This window comes from Scomber scombrus, chromosome 6 (genome assembly GCF_963691925.1).
Source record: "Scomber scombrus chromosome 6, fScoSco1.1, whole genome shotgun sequence".
NCBI classification, from domain to species: domain Eukaryota; kingdom Metazoa; phylum Chordata; class Actinopteri; order Scombriformes; family Scombridae; genus Scomber; species Scomber scombrus.
Window position 1 is genome coordinate 29001248 of NC_084975.1, and position 15740 is coordinate 29016987.

Sequence of the window (15740 nt, forward strand, 5' to 3'; positions counted from 1 at the left end):
CACACACACAGAGAGAGAGAGAGAGAGAGAGAGAGAGAGAGAGAGAGAGAGAGAGAGAGAGAGAGAGAGAGAGAGAGAGAGAGAGAGAGAGAGAGAGAGAGAGAGAATTAGTTTACTAGGGTACCAGGATATATTGGCCCTCTGGTCTTTATCATAATTAGTTTCCCGTGGACCCCTTCTTTATAAATCTATTTGTGTCGTGGTCAGGGTCTGCAGCAATTGAACTACTTTTTTCCTTCTTTTTTTTTTTTTTACCCCGTTAAACCATTCACGCAAGAGGGAAATATGTTATTGGGGCAGCGGTGAAAAATAACCCAGTATTATTGATGAGCTGACCTAAATCGACATGGCGCTGCGTAATTGCCACTTCCAATATGGGAGGGCTGCGTCTTTTTTTTAAAATTTTTTTTAAATTTACAGCTTTATCCACTGGCTGCTGAATAAGATAAAATATTCGGATACTCCCTTTAACACGTAGATCACTCAAACTATGTTAAGTGAGTAAGACGTTTTCATAAACGATTTAAGTGTTATGATTATGTCGCCTTAGGCATCCAAGCAGGCTATTTACTGACTTACTGGAGCTACTTTTCACTTTATTTCTTCGCACTGACAGTAAAACCATCACCAAAAGTAGAAATAAACAGCACTAAATGTCTAATGAATATTGCATTGATACGTCAAATAAGTCAAAGTGATTTTTTTGAACGGGGCAACAAAAAGAAAAATGGACAGGTTTGGTCCCACGTGCTTATCAAAGTATTAATAATGCATGGAAAGCTCCAGTCTGCTCTGCTGAGCTCGACCCGCAAGCCTCCACAGTTAACTGTATAGATCGCCTCTGTGCGTAAGTGCGCACTGCACCGGTCCGTACGCACTGCACACCGGATGCCTTCCTCTCGCACACCCACCTACCCAACCTGTCAGGGTGGTGACCACTACCCGGTGTCTCTCCATACTCACATCCAGAATAACGGAGATGCCTCTCCGCGGTTCCGGGGCGAAGAACTGCTCTTGAGCCACGGCCACCTCCTCCTTGCTGGAGGCGAACTCCCGGCTGGCGATGTTCTTGTTGTCGCTCATTTTGGTGACGATCCAGCGGACGAGCCCGTCGATTCCACCGGGCTGGGCTCCGCTGTTTCCGGACTGTGCTGCCGTCGCGGACTCGCTGTCCTGGCCGGCTACGGGTATCGGCTGATCGCGGCTTTCCTGGGCTCGAAGTTTGGCTTGTTCTTTGTTAAGCAGTTTGTGGACTCCGTCCCTACAGTAGCGCGCTGCCTGCTCACACATCCTTTTGCTGCGGAGCGCTCATGCTGCGCTCTACGGGGGAGAGAGAGAAGCCCCCACCCCCTTCCCCCCCACCTACCCTCTTACATCACAGCCCCAACCCCAAAAACACACCCACCGATCCTACATGCCCCCAAAAATCATCTACAAACATATAACCATATATCCTAATTGGCAGTGATATTCTGAGGTTGGGAGAGTTATTAATGACTTCGTTGCACTTGCTGGTATTATAATAACATATAATAACATCTCACATTGCTCACTAACTTACAAAGATTTAATATTCTATGAAGTGAGAAGTACAGCCTAAACGATGAGAGAATGTGCTGTATATCATTCTAAAATATAAAAATACAAGATTCTGCCTCATTTTTGGTCTTGTTGTATCTCCACCTCATGCAGGACAGCAGCCAGGTCACAATAAACTGAAAAGTAAGCGTTACTGCACTGGGTTTGTCACCTGAGAGCAGGGTGTAAGACAGGGGAGTACTGCTCTCTCTCTCTCTCTCTCTCTCTCTCTCTCTCTCTCTCTCTCTCTCTCTCTCTCTCTCTCTCTCTCTCTCTCTCTCTCTCTCTCTCTCTCTCTCTCTCTCTCTCTCTCTCTCTCTCTCTCTCTCTCTCTCTCTCTCTCTCTCTCTCTCTCTCTTTCTCTCTCTCCTGAACAAAGCCAATGCCATATTTCCTTTATTTAAATGGTCACAGCAGGAGGTGCTCTTCGCTTGTCTGGCATGGCGTGCTATGTTCTTAGGAGGAGGAGTGTCAGGTGAGGATCAGTGGATGTTTTTTCTTTTCTAGTAAAGAGAGGAGTGTCTCTTGAACTGTCAGTCCAGCTCCTCATTATACATGTTTGTGTGTGTGTGTGTGTGTGCGAGAGTGTGTGTGTGTGTGTGCGTGTGTGTGCACGTGTGTGCGTGCGTGTGTGTGCGTGTATGTGTGATGAAGGTCTAACCTTTGGTAATGAGCGTCTCCCCCAGCTCTGCCCTTTCAACTGAGTAGTTAGTCTCGCCTGCAACGTGCCACCTGTCTAACAGCTCAGAGGGTGCTTTTAGACAAATTAACTCCTAGTCAACACTTCAATACGCTGCGTGTTATCAGGATGACCAAAAGGCAAGAAGTCAGGTAAATCATGTATCTTTTGTCATCACCGTTCCACTAGAAGCAGGAATCCTGGTGAAATCACTTGACTTGACTGCCCCCATGTGGAAATGAGTCTGCAATGACAGTCTTGGACAATGTTATTTTTTTTCTCTCTCTCTCCAGAATTTATTCAGTTAATTATTAAAATATTTAGGAACACATTGGTGAAAGCAAATAATTTAAACCATATAAATATCCACAGGCAATTCTAGCTTGTATTTTTGGCATAAACATCAGAGCTCAGTCACTGGATAAAGGATTTGTCACATGTGACTGAAGCATCATAGAAAGAATAATAACAATGAAGGCTTGAGTCTAAATGGTGGATTATGCTTACAGTATCTCTATTGGCATATATATTTGTGTGCTTCTGCATGCCCAATTGCATGTGTTTTTGTGTGTGTACATATCTCTAAGATGATTCAGGGCAGTAACCCCTCAGGTAATAAACCCAAGAGCAGGGCATGCTATGGGACTCTGAGCGTTGGCTGGAGATGGTCAGCTTGCCAAACCAGGGCCCTGGAAAGCCTCCAGTAGGGGCCTCAAAGGACACCAGGATGTTGTAGGTCTTTTTAGAGAGGATGCTGTCCACTCCTTTGACAGTGAAAGATGGGTTGTCCACCTAGGAAGCGGGGTAAACAAGGCTTAGGTTAGGACAATCACAGATCAAATATGAAGTCAACCACATTACATTTAGAAAATGAATCTTTTGTTGTCTGTGTCTAGAACAAACAGGAGTAACAATAATCTAAATATGGAGGTATAAACACAAGACTCACTCTCACTCTCAGTTACCCTTAAGCCCCTTCAAAAATATCACATCTTTTGTTCCCTTCTTTGATCTAGTTATTTTTCTTAGCCGCAGGTCTCTATACCTGAAAAGAGAAAGCGGTGGTCTGCAGGAACACGTTCTTGAAGGGGATCGTGACATTGCGACCAGCCCTGATGCTGAATGGGCCCTGAGCTTTGGGAGGGAGGCAGATCCCGTGTAATGGAAAGATGTATTCGCCGCCAATTCCTGAGGACAGGCTGAGCTGGCCTCTCACCTCCCCCAGCTGATGAGGCTCGAAACAAACCTCCACGCTGACCTGCGAGCCTGCCTGGAAACCTGGCGAAGCAGTGATACTCTTGTCCAGTGCAAAGTCCGGACAATCGACCTGCAGGGAAGAAATAGTGGCAGCAAATAAATCACAGCAATTACATCAGTCTGTTTTTTTGTTTTTTTTATCATTTTGAAACTAGAATAGCTTTTTCAGTATGAAAATCATCATCAGTCTTCATAACTCTAGCCTCGTAGGTGGGATCTGATTTTTCATAAGAAACGTGTTAAGTAAAGCAAGCACGTAACTATGTTACAAGACTTGTTTTGACAAGTAATGAAATGTATCTTTTACCACTTTGTGATGTAGGTTGCAGTGCCCATGTAAATGTATAATTGCAAAAACATGAAGTATGAAAAATAGAGATGAATTCTGAACAATATCTCATTATTTGTTTTAGCTCAAGATGCATGTCTATTCATCAGGCCAACACAGATTTCAATTAAACACTGTGATGCATTTTCTTACCTTGCAAGAATACTCGGTTTTGAAGCGGGCGTAGTTGATGAACTTCACGGGGACGGCGTGGCTGCTGCCAAGACAAGTGTTGAAGTGGACGGTTTTCTCCGGAGGCGGTGGCAGAGCTCTGAGAAGCAGATCGTAGTGGAAGTAACCCAGCTCAGTACTACACAGAGTTAGCCGGGCTGTAAACTCGCCTGTGCGCAGGGGCTGGTACTCGAAGCTCACAGCACCCTAAACAGAAAACACACATACACACACACATTTCAATTAAAGTTGTTTTTTTTAATTCATTGCAGGACAAGACATTTTTAGTATCCACCTTGGATTGTCCTGGCAAGGTGTGCTGAGGCGGGGCGCTGATGTCAGGGTATTTACACTCAGTGGTGAGACAGGTTGCTGTGATCAGAGGATTCTCCACATACACAGTGGCTGAGGCCCTCCGGCGGACGGCAGTCTCCAGCTCTACGGTGGACTGGGCTTTTGGAGATGTGGCCTTGAAGGTGACGAGATAGAACAAGTACTCGCCGGACACCTCGTTACGAAATGTCACCTGAGGAGAAGGGTTGAAGGGTGATGTGGGGACAAGGCTCGGAAATACATTCTGTTCAGAGTACAAACGTGTGTGTGTCTGTGTGTGTGTGTGTGTGTGTGATCAAACCTTGTTGATGTGCTGGCCCTCTTTGTATGTGAAAAAAGACAACTTGTAGTCTCTCTTGCCCAAAGCGGGGACATCAATGTACTCTAAACCCTTAAGGGACACTGTAGCATCTGGCTTGTCAGGCTTCAGGATTTCTTTCATCACATGGAACCTGGGCACACAGAAACACTCATGACTCTATTACACATCTGTGATAACAGGGTTTGTGTTTTCCTCCTCATTTATATTCGGGAGGCACCAGCATTCAGCATTAAAACTCTGCTTTTTAGAACTTCTCATAGTGTGCAGCTACAATATGGAGGTCCATGCACAGCAGAAACATTTTAAAATATATATTTTTGAAGTGCTACAATATGCAGCACACTGCAAAAATACACAGATACATATTGGGAATAGCTGGTAGTGTTTGTACCACAGAGAGAATTATAGTAAGATCAGATTTAGGATCGAATAAAATATTAGCAACTTTAAGGTTAGGACGATGGAGAGTTTGAGTGTGCATTCAGGGGTGTGTGTCTGTGTGTTACCGCTGTTGCTTGGAGAGCACGTTGTGCACAGGCAGCATCTCTGTGTGGTGAGTCTTGGCAGGCAGCTCTTGCACAATGGTGTCCTCTGCCTTGGGAGGCTCAGCAGTTCCCTGCAGGGAGTATAGCACGCCTGTCCCATCGGGGAAGGAGAAAAATACTGATCCCTGAGGAAAGAAAAGGGACAGATATAGCAAGTTAATGTCTGGGATTAAATTAACAGAATAATAGAATCTCATATCTACTTTATCATTTTATCATGAGTGCGTTTAAACATTAGTAATCCTCTACCAGGTGTTTTTTTCCATCAGCAGTCATGGTCAGCGGTCGGTAGGTGATCTCATATGTCTTGTGTTGGTGAGGTTCAAGGATCACGGAGGGTGCAGCTCTCCACTGCTCGCCCTCAACCACAGGCCGGATGCTGCACTGCTGGTTCGTTGGGTTTAACACAGGGAGTGTCTGGGTGTGAGAGCCACGTACTGGGCAAACAAAACTCACCACCTGCAGATGGGAAGAGAGCAGCAGGAGGGAAGAATTATGCAGTAAGTAGTACAGAGACAGTCACATTATACTGTAAGCCTGACAGAATTTTAGCATTGGGTAAACAACTTGGCAGATACTGATGCTTGAAGTTTACATTTGCAATGTTATTAGCTAGATGTTGTAGTACCATGCTTTAGTAATAAACTTTTGGATATTTTATTTGATTACTTTTTAGTAATAAACTAACATATGAATCAGTGCTATCTATTAAATACTTTAATAAGATGATTAGATAACTGCAATTAATTGTTCTGCACTTCATGTAACTATAAATCACCTTTAATTTGGTCAAAATACAGAAGAATATCACAATCACGAAGCTTCCGTGGCTCATCAGCTCACTTAAAGCAACTGATTTTTTTTTCATAATGTTCTGTGACCTTTAAATCTATCAACGCCCTCTGCTTGTTCTGAAGCAGCCACACCAGTGTCACACATTATCTGACATTGGCCTTTAACCAACCCTACTGTACACTGTGAGTCTACACTGGTGACAAGACAGCTTTTAGTTTATACTGCTTGCCCACTGCACGAGCCTGGAAAATACTCATTTTGCTAGGTTTTCTACTATTAAAACCTTTCAGTGACATTGCTGTGTTATATCTGGCAAGTGAAATATGGTTGGTCAAAGGAAACCATTTTGTGGGGCTGCACACTTGTGAGAAAACCTTGTTATGAAAGCAATTACTGCAAAGATACTGGCCATAACAATAATGTGATACTTTATTGATCCCCTAAATGGAAATTCTCAGTTCACTCCACTTGACAGGAGCTTGTACTTCAAAGCTAGATAAAGTGGAACATCCCTGCTAGTGTCTATTTTAAGATTTATGCAAGTGGAGATTGGAATTAAACCCAGATCTTTTGTTTGGAAAGAAAAGGCTCTGCCATACCAGCCATATTTTATCCTCTATCCATAATGATAATAATGCTACATTTACATAGAATTATATAAGTCACCTTATTTTGACTAGTGGTTGTAGTCCAATCACTATAATTTATATAGTATAAGTATAATCTACAGTCTTTAAAATGTAACACTTTGTATCTATAAGAAAAATAAAGAACCAAACCTCTTTGCTATTGGGGGCCACAATGCAGGAGCCTGTTACAGTGAGAGTAATGGGTGAGGAGGAACCGTCGACACAGCAGGTCAGGTTTTCATATCTCGTGTCGTTATTCAGTTCCACAGGAGCAAAAGTCACTTCAAAAGGAACCTCCATGCCTGGACAGATGTAGCCTTTAGCTGGTGCAATGGACAACTGTGGAGGAAAATTCTTCGTTTTCCAGTGGAACCTGGTTGCAAGGTGGACAGATAAATAAAAAGCAAAGAAAAAGGTCATAAATCCAACAAAAAAGAGTTGAGAATTATGCACGTAATATGACAAATGACTGTAACAAGACTATGTACTAAAAATATATATACAAAGTGAATACAGCAAAGAAAACAGCTGTAAAAAGTCAATATTTTATCATAAAACACAGTTAAAAAAAGCTAATAAAGTCAATAAACAAATGATGCTACAATCATATGCCACAATATAATATTGCAAATATCACAATCGACTCTCTGCTGTATAATATCTGACCTTACCTGGCACCGATGTCTCCAGTGTTCGTCATGACAATCCTCTTCTTGGCCTGGCAGCGCTGGACTACAGCTCCAAAGGCCAGGTGATCCTGATCCAGATGGACCACCACACCCTGTTCATTAAAAGCGGAACTAGTGATTAACATGGATTTAAGTAGAACAAACCTGCAACTTGCTTGACCATATAAAAAGTTGTAATATTGATCAACTGTGTGTCATTCATTTCAAACTATTCAAGGTTTCTGGACAAACAACCACATTTGTATGCAAAGATAATAGTTCTGAAAATCATTAGGTACACTGGAAAACATTCTTCAGAAAAGGATTTAGTGCCTGTCAGGGAAAGCAAACGCATAATTTGCCTTGTAAAATGACTTCAAATCACAGCCCACCTGACAGCAGCCTTGGATGGTCAGCAGGGGGTGTAAAAGGCCTGCACACTCCGCCTGCAGCTCAGCCTTGAAGGGAGATATGTGCTGACGGGGTGAGAACTTGATCTCGACAGTACACGAGCCGCCACCAGCTTTCAGGTTCAGCTCACCCGCTGGACTGAAGGACAGGTCCTGGAGATGTACAGCAGAGGAGACGAGAGGAGAATATAGAGTGTTACAGGATGTAACTGGTATGCAGACAGCTGTTTATCATTGTGTATGCATTCCCTACCACAGGGTCCAGCAGTGTGTTTGTGTTGAGCTGCAGGGTGAAGGAAAGGTCTAAAGGGCTGCGATTGACCAGAACCACCTGCTTTTTCACCTTCTGACCCACCAACAGGGATCCAAGTTTAACCCTCCGCTGCCTGGGATCTTCTACTTCCAGCTAGAACAGAATGACACATATACAGATTTAAGTAAAAAGCATATAGGGAGATACATCAGGTTATCTTTTTAAAGCAGGGAAGTTGTAGTATCCACCAAAAACTTGAATATTAATGTTGACCCCAGTACAAACGCTTTTCTTTCTAACCTTCATCTCGATGCCTTGCCCCAGTATGTCCACCTGCTTTGTAACTCCACTGTTGAAGACGAAGTTCAGCTTTTCATGATAACGGCATGGGTCACGAGGATAGAAGGTGACTGGTACTTCCAACGCAGCACCAGAGGACAAAATATCTGGTCGGAAGTCGATCTCCAGGTAAGAGCTGTTCTTGAACTGGCACTGGACACTGAGGAAGAGGAACACAGAATGTTTTAACTTCAGGTTTGTTTTTAACTCTCACATTTTGAACAGAATTAAAACTTTTTCCTCCCACAGACACATGGAGAAAAACAGACAGATACTGTACACAGTACTACCTGATGTCCCTTTTGCCCTTGTTGCTGATCACTAGAGTCTGAGAGGCCGGCACCATGCCAGAACAGTACAGGAAGCACTTGCCAAAGTTGTACTTGGTGAAGGAGAATTCAAGGCTGGGTGCCACAGCCCTGCCTTTAATATCAAAGTTAAATGTTGGCCCATGTTTTACCTGATGAGAAGAAACAAGAGTGAGAAGGACAAAAGAGAGAGAGAGTTTAAACACAGATGCAACTCAGGATCTGTTTGGTCTAGAAGTATTTGTTAAGTAAGCATTTAACATATATAGAATAGAATATCTAAATTGAAAGGTGTTGGACTTGTTAATCTTTCTTTTGTACGTTGTTTTACGTCATGATTCAGTTGGTGTAACACGTCTTGTTTCTAAATGGTTTTCCTCCTACCTCATTAACTTGACACTGTGTTTCCCTCAGAGATTTAAAAACTGCTGAAACACTTTTTTTTTTCAGGGATTCCACAAGAATCAATTGTTGGGCCTTTCTTTTTTAATTAGCAAATGCTAATTAGCCAACATTAAAAAGAAGTGGCATATTCTATCATTCATATGTGGATGACACACTATCAATGATAATAATTAATGGATGTCTGGATATCTTTTACTATTGACTAAGGACAAGATACTTGAAGTACAATAGCCTACTACAAGATTCTGATGCACTATTTGTTAAACCTACTAGAAGTAGATCTCAACTAAGAAAATATCCATATGAATCTGATTTCTTTGTTTCTTTTTCTTTTTAGAAGCAATTATTTATTTATTATTGTTTTTTTGCAATTTTAAGGACTGCATTTCAATTTCATTGTACTTGTACAATGACAATAAAGACACATTATATTCTATTCTACATTATACATAACAACATGTCAAAAGTTTGGGGAGTCATATCTCAATCTGACTCTGACAAGCTGGTTAATGCATTCATTTCAACCAATGTTCTCTTTGCTTGATTAGATAAATAAATAAGAGCACATCTCATAACTATACCCTTTTCCCGTGGTATTGGTGGCTCCTGGGGATTTTTAGGTTACGCCTCGTATTTTATTTAATATATTCTCATGTCAGTTTATTCTATGTAGACCTTAATGAAAAGCATTATTATTTATTATCTGTGATGAAATAAATAAAACGGTCTGACCTTAGCTTGCCTTTAAGGTTTAAAAAAAAGGGTAAAAGTCTAATATGATAATAAATAATTTAAGTATTCATGTCTAGAACCAAAGTGAAAATACTATACAAGCGTATTTCATTTGCAGCTCTGTCAGCCAAATTACACATTTTCACTACACTAAACACAACATGGAAAGAACAGCATGGATAAGGGGAAAATGGTTATTAGTGTTAATAAATTATTGGTTCTTCGATAACTGAAGCACGATCTTGTTGTACCTTTCAGTAAACTATGATAAACTTTACGTCAGGACTAAACTAGCATGTAGATCTTCTAAAGCATGTGTTCTATTCCTGCTTCTGTAAAAACCTTCATAAAACATAATCAACGTGATCAGCATCTCACCTTGATACTCAGTTTGACGTCCTGGAGGTTGCAAATGTTCCGGGGACAAAAGAAGAGCGTCGATTGCAGTTGCTTCCCAATCTCAATACTAGTATGTTGTGGTTTAGCCTCTAAATGTTGCAGCAGCTCACTGGGACCTGCTAGGTCAAAGTTCACCTCCAGGCTGAATTTCGCCTGGTTAGACACCAGGATGTTAAAGGTGACTTGCTCCGATACGCCCACCTATAAATAATGTTTACACATACACACACAGGAAGAGCCTTAAAACCTCACTTCATTAGTGCTTTTCATCGTTAAGACGCTTAAAGGGATCATGTGAGTCTGTGCTGACCTTTCCGAAGTCCAAAGTATCTAGAAGGTCAGGGGGAATCTCTCTGAGGCCTCCGTTCTGACTTTCAACTTGAACAGAAGTGCTCATGTTGAAACAATCTGCCTTAACGGTGAGTGCAAGTGGCTCTGACTTCTTCTTTACCTTCAGAAGCAATCTGAAGCTCACGTAGCCCTCACGACAAGGCGTGAAGGACACTGACAATGACAACCTGCGCAGAAGAGTTCATTTTTAAACCTCCAAATTTATACATGGCATTGCTTAATGGAAGTATTTAAATTTTGTTCATTAACCTGTCTTTGGATGCCACTGTGCCAGTCATGGGCTGCAAAATGAGGCTAGACTGCTGGTCTTCACAGAGAAGAGACGACTGCAGAACAGAGAAGTGGAAGGGCTCCTCTTCTCCATTAACCAGATCCACTGTCTGCTCCACTTTACGACCTGTGTGCAGGCAAGCATACACACATGCACACAATGTTTGTACTGCGTTCAGTACTCCATTACCTAAACCTTTAAACCTCTCTCATAAACAGCGTCGTACTACAGAATTTTATTGCATATTTTTATTATCTTCTATAACTGATGCACTATTGTGTCACAGTTATGCACTGTATAATATTATTTGATGTCTAGTTTCATAATATAAATGTAAGCTGTGATTGTGTCGTGGACGCCCCAGACTGTCTCCTGACATGTAAAGGACAGTAAGTCATTGTGTTTATTGAGGTATGTCAACCACTTTGGGATTGAAAAGCTAAGTGTTTGTGGCTGGCATTAATGGTGAAATGATGGTAAGCTGTGCTGTTGGGTGTGTGAGTATTGAGACTAAATTGTAGCAGAATGCAAAGGCAACTACAGATCAGGTATTATACTGAAAATTAGTGTTAAGATTTTTAATTTAGGTATGACCAGTTTTTCTGTAACCTTAATCAAGTGGTTTTAGTTGCCTATAATATTTCACTTTTAAATTATAATATTTTAATAATTGTAATTATTAATATTGGTATGTGTTACATACCAACAAGCAGTTCTCCAAAATCAAGGTGAGGTTTGTGAAAATAGACAAGCGGTTCTCTACCGGTGCCCAAACACAGGAAGGGAACAGACAGTGACAGAGACTCAATCCAGAAGCTCCAGGATGACTCCACCACATCCGCCTGCTCAGCTACATATTCAAAACACACCTGCACACACACACACACACACACACACACACACACACACACACACACACACACACACACACACACACACACACACACACACACACACACACACACACACACACACACACACACACACACACACACACACACACACACACACACACACACACGCAGAGCAGAGGTTTAAAAATGATGCAGGTTAAGGCTTATTCATTGTGTGTGTTTCCATCCTTACTTCGACTTTCTTCCCAGGCTGGATGGTTCCAGACGGGGTGAGGCAGTGAAACGGCCTGCCATCTGTGTCCTCACACCGCCACTTGAATGAGTAGGGCTTACTGGTTGGGTTCACCACACTAAAACATCTGTGAGCACAGTACACACACATGAGCACAACCGCTTTTTAATCCAAGTGTTCAGAGTGTTATACTGATGGAAATAAAAAGCTCCCATATCTCTCTCTCACTCTATTACCTTTTTGTTGGTACAGAAAAGCCCATAGCGTTGAACTCTATGACCCTGGTGTTAGGGTCCAGAGTATCCCTGAACTCAGGACTGCGGCGGTCCCCACTAATGTAGTCTGAGTCCTCAAGGTCAAAGTGGCAGTGGGGCAACAGGCTGCGGCCACACAGTGAGATACAGGGAGCCTGATCCCCCTCCTGCAAGTTGGGGACACTGGAACAAACATACAGACAGACAGATAGGAACAACTTCACATATGGTCTTCGTGTCACTACTTCTAAAGATCTTACTTCTTTATTGTCATCCTATTTTACATTACAATTCTATCTTTAAGGGGCGGTGTTTCAAAGAGGGAAATATAACCACAAAAAGCTGGGTTTGGTGCTTGCCAGAAAAGCTAGTGTCTCAGAGCTCAGGTCTCAAGGTGGGGTGCAGCATAGTATAATGTTACAATTTGGAAAAGCAGTCAGGCTGGGATCTAGTGATGGACAAATACAGTAAAAACTGGCGAATAAGACGCACCTTTGATTTTTAAAAAAAAGTTAATTTTCTTATGAACCGGTGGGTCCTATTTACCGTTTTTTTCGGTAAATCAGCTCCCTTTAAATGCACCTTTTCCAGTTTGAGTCTGTCACAGAATATTCACCTTTTCACTATTGTTTTACTTCTTTGCTCATTCAGAAAGTGCACACTCTCTTCAGGACCTCACACAAATTGATTACTAAGTAACATTAAGCATTACAGGAAAATTATTTAAATAAATACAATACAATAAATAAAATACATACACAAAAATAACAAATTAGTTTTGCAGACTTGGGGAAGCATGTTCTTGTTCATCTCACTCTGACTAGCTCTTGATGTTACTGGTATGACAGGGGACATACAGGCTCTAGCTTCCTAAACTCTTACTATAGATTAAATTACTTTTTATGTATTGTCTTTATTGTATTATCTATGAGTGTTTTGGGCTATGTTGTATTGTATATTTTTTGCACCCTAACCAAGTGAAGGTACTTTATGGATTTCTGTAAAACTGGACCTGAGGAGTACCAACACTGATTACAAGTCAGTTTAACCTTTTCATGATTGTGTGAGTTTTCCCTGACAACACTGTTTCAGATGGCTTGTTGTTTACCTGCAGAGCAGCTTGCCCTGGAACTGGGACACCTCCAAAGGTGAAAAGCAAACACTGAAATTCTGCGTAGCACCAGGCTCAACGGCCCCGATGCTCGGCTCCACACTGAAGGGTGGAAGCTCAGGGTTCCCCATCAGAAGAGACATCACACTGGCCAGAGCGCTGGCAGGACGGGCTCCAGTCAGCGCTCCTGCTGACCTGCTGCCAGGCCGAGGGCTGGGGGTCCGATCTGTTATTGACAACACATGTCCACATTTAAACATGGTTCAATCAGTTTTGAGCTACATTTTTTTTTTTTTGGAAGATTTATTTTTGGGCTTTTTATGCCTTTATTTTAGTAAGTAACTGGCAGAGAGGCCAACAGGAATCAGGGAGAACGAGAGAGGGGAATGACCTGCAGCATAGGTCCCTGGCTGGGTTTGAACCAGGGACGCTGCGATGTGGCATGCGCTCTAACCACTCGACCAACAGGGCCCTCCTCAAGTTACATTTTTAAAAGCATTACAATGTAAATAAGTATTTTATTCGCTTTAAGAATATGATTATACAGCAAGAACAGTTGGTCAAATGCAATCTAAAGCTAACAAGTTAACCAAATAATAAACAGATCTCTGTAATACCTCCTTGGTTTTGGTTGACACTGTTGCTGCTTGGATCCATGAGGACTTGCCAGAAGAATTCCAGTTTCACATTGCCCTGATTCACTATCTCCAGTCTGCACACACAATACATGGATTTACAGACATTTGTATTTATTATGCATTGTAATAACACTGGGATCTTACACACCGTCATCAGAAAATGGGTGATATGATGGCACGTAGTTTGATGATTATTTTGATGGTTAATATTTTATATAAATCTTGGCAGCAAACCCCATCACGGTGTCCAAAGAAGTTCTTTGTGATGTTTATAGAATTAGGTATCTTAAGCATACTCATTGGCTGGCTGTGTATTGTTAAATTTACAACAAAGAGAGCCTGACTTACTGGTGTAGCCTGGTTTGGTAAAGCAAGGTGTCTTTGAAGTGGATGGCGTCGGTGTTGCAGCTGAACTTGACATAGTTGCAAACTGCATTAATATGCAATTCCAGCTCCCACTGTGTGCCCTCAACCACAGAGCAGCATGGCTCAGGATCTGTCTTTATCACCTGTGTGCAAACATTCAGATGGATGCATAATTGTGAACTGTTAAACCTAACAAAACTTCAAAACTAATTGTCAAGATGTCCCTTAACATTTAACACACTTACCTTATTTTTCACAGGTTGTGTTCCAGAAGCCTGCTTTGAGGAACTCAACCACTGCACTGTCCTCTGTCGGTCATCCCAGTCAGCCACCTGCTCCAGCGGCTGCTGGAACTCAATCTGACAAACCTTGCATTTCATTGGCTGGCTGGTCAGAGTCACTGGCTGACTGGAGCAGAAGTTGACAGTCACTTCCTTAGAGCAGCCAGCGTGGAGGTGTCCTACCTTTAGGAATACAACAAATTTTTTCCATCACATATGGCTGAGTATTATTCTAGGCCAACAGTAACACATGTGGTAGAACCTTCGCAATGTTAATATATTGGATATTAACTAAGGAGCTTTACCTGGGGTGAAAAGAAGACGTGGTGCCCAGCTGGCGGCCACTCAAACCTCACCACCTGGCTGCTGCTGTGGTTGATCATAGTGAAACTCTCTTGGTACGGGCAGTCTACATGGCAGTCACCAAAATTCAGCACTTCATAATTGCCTGTGTGGTAAAACAAAACCTGATTTAAATCAAGGATACAAAACACACTAAATCACTATGTTCACTATACTCAAAGGGAAACTTCTGTATTTCTCAACCTGGACGCTATTTTCTCATTATTTTTATTCTAAGTGACTAATGGGGGCTTTAGCCAGCAGCTGAAAAACAGGTTGCAATGTAATTCTTGGGGGCCATTGCCTGCTATTGCTTTAATGATGTCTATACATTATGTCAGACTCCCTGCTATCTTCCTAATCTAATAATCACATTTTCCTCTCCTTTCCTGCCACATTATTATTCCCTTGCAACTCCTCTCCTGGCTCCCCTTTCTCCTCTTACCTTTCTCATCATCTTCCTGATCCGCTTCCCGCAGTGACCTGCTAATGTTGTCCAGAGAGACAATTTCCTGGTAAGCTTCTCCGGTAACTCGTATTATGGTGCTGCTGTACTGGTTGCCCTCCGCCTGCAGTGTCATCTTGGCCTTAACACTCAGGGGCTTATCAGAGCAGAAGCTGACCTCAAACTCCACTTCCTTGTTAACATCTAGCCTCAGGGTGGCCTTGTGCACCACCTGATGCTCTGTGGAAGAGAAGAGAAGTATCAGTATGACTGTCGCCAGCATTAGAAAGAAGCCTATATTGAGTTAATAACATGATAAATTAGTGAGGGGAAATATTTTGATGTGGCTTGCAATCCCTGCTGACACCAGTCTGCTAAAGTCTGTGCTGGTTCTGTTCTCAGAGGTGAAACTGATGAAACACTGCAGTAGGAATAACTGCAGCA

The 15740-nt window shown here is 42.2% G+C and overlaps 2 protein-coding genes across 2 annotated transcripts in view; both read right to left on the reverse strand.

The window, feature by feature from the left end:
* Window positions 1–1290, reverse strand: part of necab2 (N-terminal EF-hand calcium binding protein 2) — a 127154-nt gene extending 125864 nt beyond the window's left edge. The window contains exon 1 of the mRNA XM_062421253.1: window positions 964–1290. Coding sequence (XP_062277237.1) covers window positions 964–1290 — 327 coding nt within the window. The remainder of the gene's footprint in view (window positions 1–963) is intronic.
* Window positions 1291–2839: 1549 nt separating this feature from the next.
* The window catches only part of hydin (HYDIN axonemal central pair apparatus protein), a 70859-nt gene continuing 57958 nt past the window's right edge, over window positions 2840–15740 (reverse strand). Inside the window, exons 70-94 of the mRNA XM_062421581.1 lie at window positions 15297–15536; window positions 14815–14957; window positions 14468–14692; window positions 14211–14371; window positions 13842–13936; window positions 13222–13450; window positions 12096–12296; window positions 11860–11986; window positions 11477–11642; window positions 10752–10899; window positions 10462–10669; window positions 10131–10352; window positions 8598–8767; window positions 8269–8467; window positions 7969–8121; window positions 7698–7868; window positions 7309–7418; window positions 6788–7010; window positions 5463–5672; window positions 5175–5338; window positions 4648–4798; window positions 4309–4539; window positions 3996–4220; window positions 3303–3584; window positions 2840–3049 (exon numbers count right to left, since the gene is read on the reverse strand). Of these exons, the coding sequence (XP_062277565.1) occupies window positions 2840–3049; window positions 3303–3584; window positions 3996–4220; window positions 4309–4539; window positions 4648–4798; window positions 5175–5338; window positions 5463–5672; window positions 6788–7010; window positions 7309–7418; window positions 7698–7868; window positions 7969–8121; window positions 8269–8467; window positions 8598–8767; window positions 10131–10352; window positions 10462–10669; window positions 10752–10899; window positions 11477–11642; window positions 11860–11986; window positions 12096–12296; window positions 13222–13450; window positions 13842–13936; window positions 14211–14371; window positions 14468–14692; window positions 14815–14957; window positions 15297–15536 (4664 nt within the window). The remainder of the gene's footprint in view (window positions 3050–3302; window positions 3585–3995; window positions 4221–4308; window positions 4540–4647; window positions 4799–5174; window positions 5339–5462; window positions 5673–6787; window positions 7011–7308; window positions 7419–7697; window positions 7869–7968; window positions 8122–8268; window positions 8468–8597; window positions 8768–10130; window positions 10353–10461; window positions 10670–10751; window positions 10900–11476; window positions 11643–11859; window positions 11987–12095; window positions 12297–13221; window positions 13451–13841; window positions 13937–14210; window positions 14372–14467; window positions 14693–14814; window positions 14958–15296; window positions 15537–15740) is intronic.